Source organism: Dromiciops gliroides, chromosome 2, assembly GCF_019393635.1.
Source record: "Dromiciops gliroides isolate mDroGli1 chromosome 2, mDroGli1.pri, whole genome shotgun sequence".
Classification (NCBI taxonomy): domain Eukaryota; kingdom Metazoa; phylum Chordata; class Mammalia; order Microbiotheria; family Microbiotheriidae; genus Dromiciops; species Dromiciops gliroides.
Window position 1 is genome coordinate 402,276,932 of NC_057862.1, and position 16,412 is coordinate 402,293,343.

A 16,412-nucleotide genomic window follows, 5' to 3' on the forward strand; every position below is an offset into this window, starting at 1 on the left:
CACATCCCTCTGGCAACTCCTGTGGCGGCACTGGTGCCAAACTGTATTGGCTCTGCCTCTCCTTTGGATCCACCAATGTCACGGAGAGGGATAACCTGCTGCATGGGCAACAGCTTGTTTTCCATATTGATCTGCCCAGGCCAGCACCCTGGAAAGGACACTCTAGCTACTCCTCATGGGGTAGATACAACACGGGATGTGGCAGTTACCAGTTATAAGTCACTCAGGAGCTGCGGCTCCCATATCGGACTGCACAGCCACACTGTGGCCTGTGGCTCTTCAAGGCACTGATCCATGGTCGTCTGTGACTGGTGGAGGCCTACTACTACTAATCAATGACTAATATGCCCCAACTTCAACTTAAGCAGATACTTTCTACAACGAACTTGATTACCTACCTACTTTGAAACCTAAGAATTATACAAATTGGAAACCTATATAATTACATGTGAAAAGAAACCATACACTGAATGGAAACCCAGAAAGCTATAACCAAAGATTTTAAATATCACATAAAACATACCTCTAAGTCATCTTTAAACATAGCTGGAGCTGGTTTATATTCTGGGTCTTCCACATCCCTGTTAACACACCAATATGCATTGCAATTACTTCCATGTACAAGGTTCACTTTGATAGGACAAATGGTAAAAGTCTAGATGAAAGAGTTATTTGGTTCATTTTCTGTAACAGAAATAGATCCCATAACTAGAAAAGGCAAAAGATAGGGAATCTGAAATCATCCTCCAACTAAAGGAGACTAAGAATGCTACTATAGCAGTAAGGAAGACACTCAGAAGGAAAGAGGGTGGCTCAAATCATCACCCATTCCTTAGGCCAGTAGTTTCCAAACTTTATGCAGCAATCTCTCTCCTTCTCTTTAAACAAAAAGGTTTTTTTCCCCATAAAATAATCTGCACATGATTTTCTTACTAATATTTTAATAAAATCAATAACTATAAACAATTTTATAAAACAGAAACATCTTAAACATACAATAATATAATTAAATGCATTAAAAATCCTGTAAGGCTCAAATTTATAACAAATTTATTACAAAGAGATATTTCATATTTATAACAAAAATAATTATTATCATCATAATGCAATGACTAGGCCTGTTTTTTATCATGACATTGCTCAAAACATGGATATACCATTATTTGTAATTGTTTTTTAAATACTAATAATTTACAGCACTTTGATAAATCAGGGACTTCTTTATTCAGCCACAGTTAAAATATAAGAAGATTGCTTAGGTTCAAAAAGCTTGTTTTAACACATTATCATAAAAAAGTCTATTAAATATTTTTGTTCAGATAGAGGAAGACTAAGTGTATACTTGTCCATGGAAATTGAGTTTCATATCCATTTATATTTAAAAATATCTAGGTCTTAAAGTAAGACGATTCTGTAGACTGATGAAGTGATAAATGAGTAGGTCTTTACTTTCTTACATATAATTTGCAGAGCAGGCATTTTTTATACTGGGAAACATCAAAAATAATATTTTGTAAATTTATTATCCTTAGTTGTAATTTATTCATAGATTTAGTTACCTTATTTTTCTTGATCATAGTATGAATGTAAAGATCTTACCAGACTCACTCAAGTTTCAGTTCTATATTTTTTGTTATTTGAATGAATTTACTTAATCTTTATTGCTATGACTAAGAAAAATGGCAATCTCAAAGTATACCCAAGTACTTTAGCACAAGAAAGAGGTGAGCTTTTCTGTAATACTGAAGTACCCTATGCTTGAAAATCTGTAGTTAGCTCTACCTTCATATTTTTCATACTACAGGTGGTTGTGAAACATGAATTGTGTCCAAATTTCATAAGAAATTTAAATTAGTACTTGGAGTACTTGGAGTCCTGTGTTTCTTCCTGGAAGCCACTGAGCTCCATGAGTAGAGAGGTTGAAGTAAATTTTCCTACATGACAATTTCACAGAACCTCCCCCCCTCCCCCCCCAGCAATGCAACTGAAAATTCTTTTGATGTGGCACTGCAATGAATAAGTCTGCAAAGTAACAAACCTTCCCTTACACCAGTTTTGCTAACATATCATTCATATGTAATTAAATGAGCATATTTAACCATATTTTTGCTTTATATAATTGAAATGCAAAATAGAAAATTTTTTTAGTTTCTCAACTGATTTTTTAAAGGTCTTCAGACATATGGACAATTTCCAAATGGAACCATTCAAAGCTATTTTTCTTATAGTTCATCAAAAATCATTTGGACTTTCTCAGTAGCTGCAGGCTGCATCCTAGTTTCTTTTACGAAATGAAACTTTTCACACTTAACAATTTTGTATTCAACTTTAAAAAATGAAAGCAATCCTTCTGTTATATACATATACACGGTATTATATACATGGTTTTTTGACAAAGTATGTTTTGCCTTAATTAAAGCATCAATTTTTTTCTGGAAAAATTATCTTGTCTTGCTGATGTATTCTGCATGAACACTTTAAAGATGTTGTTTCCATTTATTAGGTTTTATGCTATCTTCATTTAAAACATTCATACAAAAAACAAACACAGCTGTCTATCCTTTCTACGAATAGCACTACTTGTGAATCTTAATGATCAATATAATAGTCTACATTTCTTGGATTTGGGCTTCTGACTTTCTGTTTCTATATTTCTACTACTTAAGCTATCTCTACTGTCTGCGTGAATTCATGGATTTTTTTCTTCAAAACAGTTACATATTTATCCACTACCAAGAGATATTTCATCTTAAAAATGAGATGATAAAAATTTAAGAAAATTTAATTGAAATTTAATTGCTGAAAATGTGAAATGACCTTTTAAAAACTATTCTAAAGTCATTTTAATATTTTTCAAGTTAGAATTTAGGGAGAAACAAAGTTATATTATACTTGCCAAAACGAATGATGCTGAGAAATATAACAGATATGGTACTTTAATCTCTAGGAGGACTCCTGAGCTTTATGTCTATGCCCTTCATGTTCAAATATAGCAAGCAGCATAATGACACACGTCATCTGTTCCATAAGTCTAGGCTGACTAACAGAGATGGTAGCAGATTGTGTTAGTGTTGAGAGTTGAAATATACTGACTCAAATTTGACATAATTTCCTCATACTGTATTAAATGATCACTGACCGCATTCATAGTTGGAATAAATTTGTTGTTTTAAGTCTCACTTTTGTTGAATCTGATTTTAACTTTTTTTTTTTCATTAAATCAGATGTATTTATTTAGTAGTTGTATTAGGCAATATCTTAATAGGTTAGGCTACTCCTTCTCTTTCCCCATAACCCAGAAGAGGGTTTCATGCCCTGCCTGTGTGAAAAACTGTCATTTGAATTGTCATATTGTTGGTTTCAGAAAAGTCATTCACTTTTTTCCTCTCAGTGAAAAGAGGATAATTATAAAAGCAAATAAAGAAAATATCTCACAATCCTCTAAGTCTCACATTCCTATCCTTTCTTCCTCCTTTTCATACGTTCGCCATGTTATGATACTTCTCTTATGGCCTCAAACTACTTGTTCCAGGGAAAGAAAATGAACTCGCTCAAAGAGTGGGTTTAAGTAGGTCAGGGTTGAATTTTACTTGCTGGTCACACATGGCTGTTATGTTTCCCTCACCACTGTAGCACAATTAGTGTCTTTTGGATTAAGGAGGATAACAATTACTATTATTCAAACGTAATAAAAGGTAATTGTGGTTAAAAATAATTTCTTCTGATCCTAACAAAAATTCTGTGAGGTAGGTAGTGAAATTTCTCCATTGTACAAATGAGGAAAACAAGGCTCAAAGTTTAAATAACCTACCTGAGGTTTCATATCTAGTAAGAGGTAGAACTAACTCTCCAACCCAGGTCTACCAACTGTGAATCCAATGATCATTTGGTATACCCATTATCTTTTTTTTTTTTTTAAACACTGCTCACTTAAAAAGTAAAATAAGAAGTCCTCTGGTTTAAATATAGTTTGATAAATATTTTCGGGATCTTATTTCTCCATTGTTCATTATTTAAGATCACCACTTCATATTTATGTGGTATTGAACAGAAATACAGAAATATAGATTCTGCTTTTTAAAAGCTTATGGCACAATTAAGAATTGCACATACCCATCCATGTAATCATTTGCTCTCTGTTCAGCAGCAACTGCTTTCTCATCAGGTTTTCCTACTCGTTCCAAGAAACACAGTGCTGGGTCTGCTCTGATTGTGTTGTACTTTTCATAACCTGAAAGTACCAGCAATTATGTTATTATTATTATTTTTCTTTATTAAAGATACAGTAAACCAAAATGATTTGTTGAATTTGATTATCACAAGCTCCCTGAGGGTAGAGACTATGTTGCTTTAATCTTTGTATTGCCAGCATACTTCAGAGTACTTTGTATACAGAAGGTAATTAATGCTGAACTGATTAAAAAGATATAGGGGTTTTAGTGGGCCACAAGTTCAATGAGTTGACAATGTGACAAGACAGCCAAAAAAATTAATGTTATTCTAAGCTGCAATGTGAGGTACAGTGATCAAAATGAAGGAGATAATGGCCTCACTCATTCTGCCCTGTTCAGAACACATTTTGAGTTATTATGTTCATCTATGAATTAGGAAAGATATTGGTAAGACCAGGAGGGTGAAGGGATTCAACAACATGCTATCAGCTGAAGTAAATCACTATGTTAGCTTAAAGCAGATTTGCAGGGGGGAGGAATGGATAAAACAGTGTCAAAATATTTGAAGGACTATAATATGGAAATTAGATTCGTTCTGCTTGGCATCAGAGAGTAGAATTAGGAGCCATGGGTGGAAGCTGCAGAAAAACAGATTTCAACTTGATGTAAGGAAATGCTTGCTTAAAACTGGATTCATCCCCTGATGGAAAGGGCTGCCTTAGAGAGTAGCGGGTTCTTCTCACTAAGGTTTCAGGTGAAGACTAAATGATGACTACTTATTGGGTAAGTTGTAGTGGGGATTCTTATTCAGGTATGGTTTGCACTAAATGGCCTCCAAGGTCCCTTTTAATTCTGGGATCCCACGTGACTCACAACATCTCTGAATCCAGGATAAGAGCCATTACTACTAACAACAGCCCACAGAGGAGAGATAAAGCCTATGATTTGGCTCCTGGTTGCTGCCTAGTCAAGAAGTGTCAGCAATACAGATTACTGTGGGCTCTAGGGAAGGAATAAAAGCAAAGATTTCAATTCTCATCAGCTTCCCAAAAGGGGAGATAGCCAAGATGATTGTTTCCTGAAGTATTTGGGCAGGGAAAGTCATTAATACAGCTCTAAGAAGGTCCCAGCAAAGAGCCACTGCTTCAGTTTCCAGTGATAAAGGAGGAACAGAGCCTCTGACCTATCTGACACCCCCCCCCGCCCCCTCCAGCTCCTTTGCTGGCTCATATCACATCACATAATTGTGGGTGTTTGCCAAAGTTCTGTTCTAGGCCCTCTCCTCTTCTCTTCTCTCTGTACATTCTTTCTTATTGACTTCATCAGCTCCCATGTCTTTAAGTATTATGTCTAGGCAGATGACACAATCTAAATATCCCATGACAGGTCTTCCCTAACCATTCCAGATTGGACATTTCAAACAGGATGTCCTAGAGACCACTCAAACTCAACATGTCCAAAACTGAACTCGTTATCTTTTTTCTTTCACTTTTAAAATTATTTTCTTTATTTTTTGAACTCATTATCTTTCACATATTCTTGCTCCTTCCAGACTTTCCTTATTTCTGTCAAAGGCACCAACATCTATCTAGTCTCTCATGTTCATAATCTTTGCATTATCCTTGACATCACACTCTCCTTCATCCCACATACTCCAATAGCTGTCAAGTTTTGCTATTTCTACTCCCACTTCTCTTAGATCTGAGTCCTTCTTTTTATTTATTTAGCTACCACCTTAGTTCAGGACCTCATCACCTCTTGTTTAGGGTACTGCAACAGCGTCTTGACTGGACTCTCAGCCTCAATCTCTTACCACCTCAGTTCACTCTACAACATTGATGCAAAACTAATGTTCTTTAAATGCATATCTAGTCATGTGACTGTCCATTCAATTCCAGTGGCTTCCTTTTATGTTTAGGATAAAATATAAATTTCTCTGTGTAGCTTTTAAAAACTTTTTAACCTGGTTCCATCAAATCTTTTCAGCCTACCTGGACATTAGTCTCCTTTCCAAACTGTGATCCAGCAAAACCTGACTTTTTCTGTTCCTTTCACATGACACTACATCTCATGTCTCTTGCCTTTGCTCTGGCAATTCCACGTGCCTGAAATGCATTCCCTCCTCACCTCTCTCTGTCTCATAATATTCCTCTCTTCCTTTAAAATGTAGCTCAAATATTGTCACTATGTGAAACTTTTCTTCGTCCTCAAACTTCCAATGCTTTCCCTCTCAAATCACTTTGTTTTAACTAGTTTTTATTTATTCTCTGGATGCTTATTCTATACACATATACATACATGTCCACAATTGTTTGCAAAGACACATATGTATGTGCATGCATATATTTTCTCTATTAGAATATAAGCACTCACAAGTAGGGAATGTTTTCATTAATTATATTTCTACTCCCAGCATGGAGCACATAGTAAATGCTTTAAATACTTGTTGGCTGAATTCAACTTTAAGAAAATCATGAGGTAGGGATAGGACAAGGTGAAAAGATAGTATAAAGAATGATAAAAGACTGAGGATGATGTTCTAGAAAATATGGAGAGCAAGAAATATTTTACAGTGGCTTGCATAGAATGTACAATGTTTGTCTATACTCAAAGTGCAGGCTAGTCCCATTCCTTAAAGCCTTAAAGAGAAAGTAAAAGAACTTGAAGAATACTTCATGCTCTAGATTATCAGGGGAATGGTGTTTCTTTTAAAAATAGGGGAAAAAGAAGCTTAATGCAACAACAAAAAAGGGATCTAAAAATGCAGAAGGGATTCTTGATCTGTCAGGAAGTTGGATGGTGAATGGATGTGACACAGAAAAGAAAGGGAAGTAGTACTATTGAACATGAGATTCTATCCCAGGAGAAGGCAGCTGGTCCCTCTCAGGAAACAGGTGTTTGCCCTTCGAGGAATAATTCTATAGATTCTCATACAGGCAGGCAGAGAGAGCAAGAGTCAGGAAAAGATGAATATGGTAGCTGGTGATTCTATTGAGGGAGGACTAAAGCAGGTATTTGCCTCACTGATGACAACAAAAGAGAGGTCTGCTATTGTCCCAGACATGATAAATAACTTCCTGAAACCCACTAAACATAATGACTGCTACTCCCATAAGGTGATTCATGTAGGTATAAATGATAATCTGAGAAGGGTTCAAAAAAGGACTGCTAAGGATTATGATGTATTGGGCAAGAAACTGACAACCTTAGGGGGCAGGTGGTGTTTTCACCATTGCTGTGGATCAGAGACAAGTACTTTAGAAATAAAGGCAGATAAAGAAAATAAACAGTTGAAGAAAAGGATATGTGTGAATGGAATTTGGATTTCTGTACCCTGGTTTCAACATAGAGCTGATGGGCTCCTAGCCAAAGAAATCCATTTGCCTAAGAAAAAGGAAAAGGACACATATTCAAAAATATTTATAGCATCTCTTTTTTGCTATAACAAAGAACTTTAAACTGAGGGGGGAACTCATTAATTGGAGAATAATTGAACAGATTATGTTATATGAATGTAATGAAATATTACTGCACTGTAAGAAATGGTGAAAGTGAAAATTTTAGAGAAACCTGGGGATACTCGTATGAACTAATGTAAAGTGACCAAACCCAAAACAATTTACAAAGTAAAAACAATAATGTAAAGACAAGCAACTTTTAAAAATTTAAGATCTCTGATCAATGTAAGGATCAGCTATGGTTTCTGAAGATTGATGAAGCATGCTATGTATGCATGTATGTGTGTATATATATATATATGTATATGTATATGTAAATGTGTGCATACATACACACATATCCTGACAAAGACATGATGGATTCAAGATACAGAATAAAATGTATTTTCAAGCATGGTCAATGTAGGAATTTGTTTTGCTTGATTATGGATATTTGTTAGAAGGGTTTTTTCCTTTTTTTCAGTTTGAGGGATGGGGTTTAAAGTGAGGGAATTAGGGGTAGGGTTAAAAAAAAACCCAGAAAACAAATCAGGGTCATTGAAGCATTTAAAAAAAATGTATAGGAGAGGAAGAAGGCCAGCAGGAATGACAGACAACCAGAATGGCTTTGGAAGTCACAAGGTGAACTTATTATATACTTAGGAAAGCAAGCTGTATGCAGTAGAGACTTGCAATTTCATGTGTTATCTGTATATGTGTATACTGTATATATGGAAATGCTAATTTTATTTGGTAATTGTTAAGTTCAGAATTTAAAAAAAACTACAAAGAATTCAACTGTGTAGTGTTTTATAAATCTAATCAAAAGGGCTTTAAATTGAAAATATATATATATATATATGTATACGTATATGTATACATACATATATATACTAAACCAGATATCATCAGGAATAAATTATAAGAAAAACAACAGTAATACCCAGAAATTTATAGGAACAAAAGCAAGGGAGAGAAGCCAGTAATAAAAACTCTGTCCTCAGATGGCTTGACCTTGAGGAAATCACTTAATATCCCTTGGGATTTGGTTTTTACCTCAGCTATAAAATGTAGGAGTTAGTTTAGGTGGTCACTGATGTTCTGTGCAGTTCTAGCTCTATTATCCTGTAAACTAGAGTTCTTAAAGCAAAGAAGAAAACTTAACATCGATGACTAGAACATAGCCCTAGAAGGTATGTTTGATTCAAAAGAACAGGAGAGATTAAAAGGTCACCAGTTTGATCGTGTCACCACACAGTTCCAAAACCTTCAGGGGTTCCTTTTTGTCTCTAAAATAAAATATAAATTTCTTAAATTGACACAAAGTCCTTCACAATTTGATTCTATCCTGCCTTTCTGGGCTTATTTTATATAATTTCTCTTTACGAATTGTATGTTTCAGTAAGACTGTGTCATTTGCTATGCCTTAAACTAAGAGCACTGTAGCTCCCATCTCCATGCCTTTGCATCATACTCCCTGGCTCACTTTTGCCTCTTGGCATCTCTGGCTTCTTTCCAGCTTCAGTTCACATACCGATTCTTTCTGATTCTTGTTAGTTTTATCTCTGACTTCAAATAATTACAAATATACTTAGATTTAAGGTTTTACCTTTCCCTCTCTCTCCCTTATCCTTCCCCTGTCAATAAAAGTAAACTTCTTGAAAGCAGGGGCTGCTTTCTATTTTGTTATATTCACTATGCCTAGTGAAGGCAATGTGAACACTAAACATTCTTGTTGGATTCAATTCAGTAAGAATTTATTAACCATTGACTATATGCCACACGCTGGGCTAGGCCTGGGAGCAACAAAGACAAAAATGAGAACCATCCCTTGCCTCCAAGGAGATTCCATTCTAATGGCAGAACCTATACTCTAATTGACTTGGATCACTATAGGGATAGAAGTGGGTAAAAGCTGAAAAGAAACAAATTTAGGTTTCGTGTAAGGAGAGACTTCCTAAAGATTAGAGCTATTTAAAAGTGGAATGAATTGCTTCTGGGGATAGTGGAATTCTCCTTGTTAAAGGTTGTTAAGCAATGGTTCAATGAGTACTTTTTGGGTATGTTGTAGAATAGATTTTTTTTTTCAAGGCAGAATTGGCTAGGATGATTTAAGACACTTTCCATCTGAGATCCTGTGATTTGGTGAATTTTATCATGGAAAACATCAATTCAAATACAAAAGAAATTCTTGTATACAAGTAATTCTAATGGGGCAACTAGGCAGCACAATGGATCAAGTACTGGGCCTGGAGTCAAGACAACTCATCTTCCTGAGTTCAAATCTGGTCTCAGACACTTACTAGCTACATGACCCGGGACAAGTCACTTAACCCTGTCTGCCTCAGTTCCTGATCTGTAAAATAAGTTGGAGAAGGAAGTGACAAACCACTCCATTATCTTTGCCAATAAAACTCCAAATGGGGTCATGAACAATCAGACATGACTGAAACAAACGAACAACAAAAAAATTCTGAAAGGTGGGGATAAAAAGATGAAAAAACAGTCCCTAATATCAAGCAACTTAATAAGGTAGATAAGACAAAGATAAGAACATCTACACTAAAAAACAGAATACAAGACTAGAAGTATGGAGTGTTATAAGACTTAAGAAGGGAGAAATAATTTTCAGCTGAGATGGACCAGCAAAAATTTCATGCAAGAGAAAACACCTGAGTTTATTCTTGAAGGTGTTCAAGAAGTGGAACTGGGCAGGACAGAACTCTAGCTATTAAGGACGAACAAAAGTGAAGATGTGGGGGGCAGCTAGGTGGTGCAGTGGATAAAGCATCGGTCCTGGATTCAGGAGGACCTGAGTTCAAATCCAGCCTCAGAAGCTTGACACTTACTAGCTGTGAGACCTTGGGCAAGTCACTTAACCCCTGTTGCCCCACAAACAAACAAACAAACAAACAAACAAAAGCATAGATGTGAGAACAGGCAGAATAGCATAGTTTGGAATATACATTACATGATGAGGAGATATGAAATCTAAGACTGGAAAGGCTGGGGTCAGGTTGTGAGGGGGTTTGAGTGGCAGCCTATTAAGGAGATAGAGGAGAAACATAATTAAGATTGTGAATTAGCAAGATAACTCTAAAACCATAGGAAAGGTTAGAGAGGTAAACACCCAGAGGCATGTAACCTATTACGATATTCTGGGGAAGTGATAGAATAGAATTAACATTTTGTGTTTATATAATGCTTTAAGGGTGACAAAAAACATTCCAAATGGCCTTGTGAAGTAGCAAAAAGATGAACTAGACTGGTGACAGTGGAAAAAGAGGGAAAAATTCAAGAGATGGAGCAGATACAATCAACAGGACTTAAGATCTGATTGGATGTGAGGGATGACAGAGAGACAGAAATTAAAGATAAAGCTGAAATTTTAAACCTGGAGACCTTGGAGAATGGTGGTACCGTCTAAGGAAATGGGGACTAGTTCAAGCTTAACCCTTTATAATTTACAAAGCTCTTTCCCCACACTATTATGAGATATAGACTGTATTATAACCCCTCTTTTGCATATGAGAAAAATGAAGCTTGGAGGTTTGTAACTTTCCCTGAGTCATACAATTATTATTATTATTTTTTTTTTCAGGGCATTTGGGGTTAAGTGATTTGCCCAGGGTCACACAGCTAGTAAGTGTTAAGTGTCTGAGGTTGGATTTTAACTCAGGTCCTCCTGAATCCAGGGCCGGTGCTCTATCCACTGCGCCACCTAGCTGCCCTAAAGTGAAACAAAATCTTTTTTTTTTTTTTTTTGGTGGGGCAATGAGGATTAAGTGACTTGCCCAGGGTCACACAGCTAGTAAGTGTCAAGTGTCTGAGGCTGAATTTGAACTCAGGTCCTCCTAAATCCAAGACCAGTGCTTTATCCACTGCATCATCTAGCTGCCCCTGAGTCATACAATTATGAATTTATAGAGATGGGATTTGAACATAGGTCTCCTGACTTCAATCCAAAATTCTTTCCACTACAACAAACATTTTACCACATTCTACCACAGAGACCAAAGTTTGCTTGAAAGTGTTTACATTTTGAAAAGTCAAAACATTGGGGAATAAACCTTTGGTAGAAAAATAGACATGTGGGACTACAGATCAGGAGATATGAGTGGAGAATATGTAAATAACTCTCAGTTATCTGCATGGAAGTTAATCAAATTTGGGAGACAGGATGAGATCACCAAGGGAGACAGTACAAAGAGAAGGGATACAATGTTAATGGGTTATTATCCTGATCGTGGCCAATACAGAGTCCTAAAGCTTTAGACATGTAGTTGTTGTTTCTCAGTCTGAAATGTTCAATGCTTTATAGAAGTGACCAAAATCATCTTAATCAAGTAAAAATTATATATCCATATACTTTAAGCATAAAGTTTTATTAAATTTGTGTATACACATACATATCTATATCTATATCTATCTATATATCTCAATTAAGCAGAACTCTTTGGTAAACCAGTCACATACATTTCATGTATTTAAGAGATCTGTAGGGTAGGGTACCACCCTGAGTCCTAGATACCAAGAGGTTCCCCCAGGATATGGGTCTGGGAGATATGAGCATAAGAGTAGAAGAGAAAGTGTTATGTATTGAACATAAGAGGTAGTAGACTGGTTGAGGAACAAAGTTTGTTTACTGTTTTCTGTAAATATCTCTAACTATATAGCTGTAATCAATAAAATGTTCTAAATGAACTAACATATATTAAAGGCTGTTTTTATTTCATCAAATAAAGAAAATGCTCACACTACTCTTCCCTTTTACTTACCATGTTTAAAAACTCCAATAAGGAGAGATTTATCTGCATCAAGATCCCACCACTCAGCAGGGACTTCAGAATGGTCTGGCTCAGGGACCCAAACATCAATGTCACTAAAATATAATCATCAACAGAGTAACAGACTTGATTACAAGTCAGAAGAAGAAAATGCTTAAGTAGCAATCAGAGGTCTATGATTAGAGTTAGTATTATAATTGGATTTTGACTATAAAGAAAAGTAATTCCTGAAAAGTATTTAAGGTTTTTTTCAATAGTGATCTAAAATGGTGACATACTTAGGCCATATTTCTCATGTGATTTTAATATGTTTCTTGATTTGTGTGCTATTTTTAAAAAACTATCACTATTTAAGAGTATAATACATATCCTGGAAGCAATAATAATAGCTAACATTTATACAGTGCTTTAAGGTGTGCAAAGTTCTTTATACACCCACCCATCCACCCCCACCCCCTCATAATAATGCTGTGAAATAGCTGTTCTCAGGCCCATTTTATAAATGAGGAAACTCTGGAAGAGAGAAGTTAAGTGATTTGCCAAGGGTCACCCAGCTAGTAAGTATCAGATGAAAAATTGGATTTAGGACCTCCTGACTGAGTCCAGCACTCTATCCATTATGGTATCTAGATGCTTCATTCATCATAATATATAGGTATCCATCCTTGATCCAGAAAGAAATAGATATCTTGCAAGAAAATTTATGGTAGAGTAAATTTATGTTAAATGAATCTGTTCTCACTAACAAACTTAACAACAGGGACATGTTCCTCTGGAAAACAGAAGCATCACTTTAAAGCCAGAAGAGATCTTTGAAATCATGTAGTCCAACATCTTCATTTACTAGACAAGGCAACTGAGGCTTAGTGTTTAAGTGACTTGGTTCAAGGTTACACAATAAAGATGAATTAGTCGTTGGGCAGAGTAAAGATTAGACAAAAGAAAGCAGCAAAACTTAATAAAAATACAAAGGGAATTTTATTCAATTTAATTCAGCAAATATTTATCAAGTGCCTACTGTGTCTAGGGCAGTGCACACTAGAGTGATGCATGGTAGCATCATATGTTTTCCAGTGTTGGTTAGCTTAGGGAATCTTGTTCAGAGGAGAGGGAGAGGGAGGGGAGGTGGAGAGAGAAAGGGAGGGGAGAGAGAGGGGGAGAGGGAGAGGGAGAGGGAGAGGGAGAGGGAGAGGGAGAGGGAGAGAGAGAGGGAGAGAGAGAGAGAGAGGGAGAGAGAGAGAGAGAGAGGGAGAGAGAGAGAGAGAGAGAAAGAGAGAGAGAGAGAGAGAGAGAGAGAGAGAGAGAGAGAGAGAGAGAGAGAGAGAGAGAGAGAGAGAGAGAGAGAGAGAAGAGAAGAGAAAGAAATAAGTGACAGTTTGTATGTAAGGGCAGTTCAAAAGACAGGTGTTCTTTTATGGGAGATAATAAACCTGTATGATTGTATCTATCTTAACTAATTCCATTCAAATGATTTATTCTGTAACTGATGACATTAGAATCTATTTTCATTTTAATTAGAGGAGTCTTTGTTGAAACTTGCCTATTGTTGCTTGGCCTAAGAGGCAAGATAACAAGAAAAAAATTCTGTAAATATAGTGAATTTTGCTCCTTAGGATGAATGTGTGATTTAATAAAATTCTAAACTTATGCAATATATTTCAGCAAGAGACACTTATGTTGAAATTTTCATGTCATCTTCTATTTTCAAGAAATGAAAAGTTTCAAAATCACATCTACCCACATAAATGAAAAATATGAAAGATTTATTTAATTCACCTTGCTTCAACTCCATCAAATACTTTCTGGAACTCATTACCAATGACTTCTTGTTTTAAATAATACAGCATCCTCACTCGAAGCAAAACTCTAAAAACAAAAAGTACAGAAATATCAAAACTATCTAGCTTCCCATTAAGTATACTTCTAAAAAGTTCTATTATAATTAAAAGAACAGTTATCTATGTAAAAATTAAGGAGGCCTTGTACGCTTTTGATTATAAGGTTAAGAATAAAATAACTAGTAACATTTGGGTTTTTTTTTTGGTTAGGCAATTGGGGTTAAGTGACAGTAACATATACTTTTAATTAAATACCCCTCCATACCATATATCTCTATGATGTTGAGGAATGTAATTATTTAATCTTTAAGATTATAAAACAAATTAAGGGTACTTAATATAAGCTCCTCTTCAATAGAGATAGCGAGGTACAGTGACTTGCCTGATGGCACTTGGTAAGATTTGAAAAGAATTCTTAGGTCAAGTCTGATTATTAACTAAGCCATGCTGCTACTTCACTATGGACTAGGATTTTTATGGGATTTATAAAAAAGTGTTTGAATAGAATGCTACTTACTTATTACAATGGTGTTTTATGTGTTTTTTATAGCCTTCATCTTGTAGCAGATGCTCAGGATTATACTTTCGAAGCCATTCTGCTTTATGGATATCAAATGTGCTTGCTTGAGTTTTCACTTTCTTTCCTTTTCGTCCCCTGGGGACAGGAGCTGACAGCCCTATATAAAATGAGAAAAAAATGTGGAGTTAATGATAGTTTATAGAAATACCATAATTTGAAGTATTTTCTCAACTTAAAAATTCCAAGATAATATCTGAAGTTTGTATAGAATGTGGAGAGCTCTTCAAGAACTTAAGAGAGTTCTTAGATTTTAGCCTGATATTTTCTAGACTGATACAAATTCATAATTATAAAGGTGATACATATTTTAAGTAGTATAATACTGTGGGCAGATAAACCTAAGTAAAAGCCCACATTTGAAATATTTTTTATAGTACTTATTAATTATCTGGACTTCAAGTTGAATATCAAATACACTAAAGTTATTCATTTTCTCAAAAGCTATTGACAATTCAATCTGGTCTCATTAAATGAATTTTTCCCTTCTCAGCTAACATTAGCTTTGAAATGTAAAGTTTTTTAAGAGCCTTCACATACTCACTTGATAAAGCTACTATACCAGAAAGGTAGGGCAAATAACATCACCATCTTCTAGATGGAGAAATTAAAGTAATATAATAAGTAACCTGACCAGGATCACTGGCTACCAACTACTAATTATTATTGATCATCAGTGAAGCTTCAAAGGAAGCACTATTTATGATCTAAGGTGCTTATTTATATAATTGAATATGTCAGGGATCCATGATTTCAACAATATGGGTGCTCCCTCTATGCATACATATGACAACCCCTTGTATACCTTTGTTCCTGGTCTTTAAGAATTATTGTGAAGGAAAAAAAAATTCATCACCTGGCAACCAGACTTTTGGTGATGTGTCTTCTAACCATTGCTAGGCGGGTAGTTGGATAGACAAAACCATAATAAATGGGGTCATTTATCTTGGATAAATAAAATATAGATATTCTGGTAGAGATGCTAAAATCAAGGCAGCAGGGAAGTACCACAGACAGCTGAATGGACAAGAAAAAAGCTGGTATGGTACTCAGATTGAATAATTAGCTGATGAATAAGTTAATTTTACTAGACTAGTTTTTTTTCTGTAAAAAGTTATTGTTCATATTTTAAAGTTTAAATTGAAAGCTTTAAGTTATATCAACAACTAAAGCTTGTTATATCACAAGAGATTCATCTACTATGGCACTTTCATTCATTCATCTAATCTTTATTAAAGCTCATTGGTTCCTTGATATGACAACACTAAGAACTATGAGAATACTTTATATATACTATAAATACAAAATAAATATCACATTTTCTGTATTCAAAAGTCTTACTATCTAATATAGGCAAAATTAGTTACAGAATAGACATGGCACTATTCTTAAGTCTAAATATATGGTAACTGCAGGGGAAAATAGTAATATCTTCTTTATTTAATATTTGAAAACTTGATGAGAGTTCCTCATCAAGTTTTCAAGGTAACACAGAAACTCTGTTTTCTAATCTTGATATACATGAGTTGAAATGTTTTGCTTTTTACTATGCATCATAAGAACTTAAGGTTTTTACCATAAAATTTTACGTATCACTACAT

General features: G+C 35.1%; 1 protein-coding gene across 12 annotated transcripts in view; it reads right to left on the reverse strand.

The window, feature by feature from the left end:
- CHD9 (chromodomain helicase DNA binding protein 9) overlaps window positions 1-16,412 on the reverse strand; it is a 257,680-nt gene that overhangs the window by 34,568 nt on the left and 206,700 nt on the right. For all 12 annotated transcript variants that reach the window (XM_043982156.1, XM_043982163.1, XM_043982161.1 and 9 more), the window contains 5 exons: window positions 14,752-14,911; window positions 14,173-14,262; window positions 12,388-12,491; window positions 4,114-4,231; window positions 524-581 (listed from right to left, as the gene is read on the reverse strand). In XM_043982156.1, the coding sequence (XP_043838091.1) occupies window positions 524-581; window positions 4,114-4,231; window positions 12,388-12,491; window positions 14,173-14,262; window positions 14,752-14,911 (530 nt within the window). The remainder of the gene's footprint in view (window positions 1-523; window positions 582-4,113; window positions 4,232-12,387; window positions 12,492-14,172; window positions 14,263-14,751; window positions 14,912-16,412) is intronic.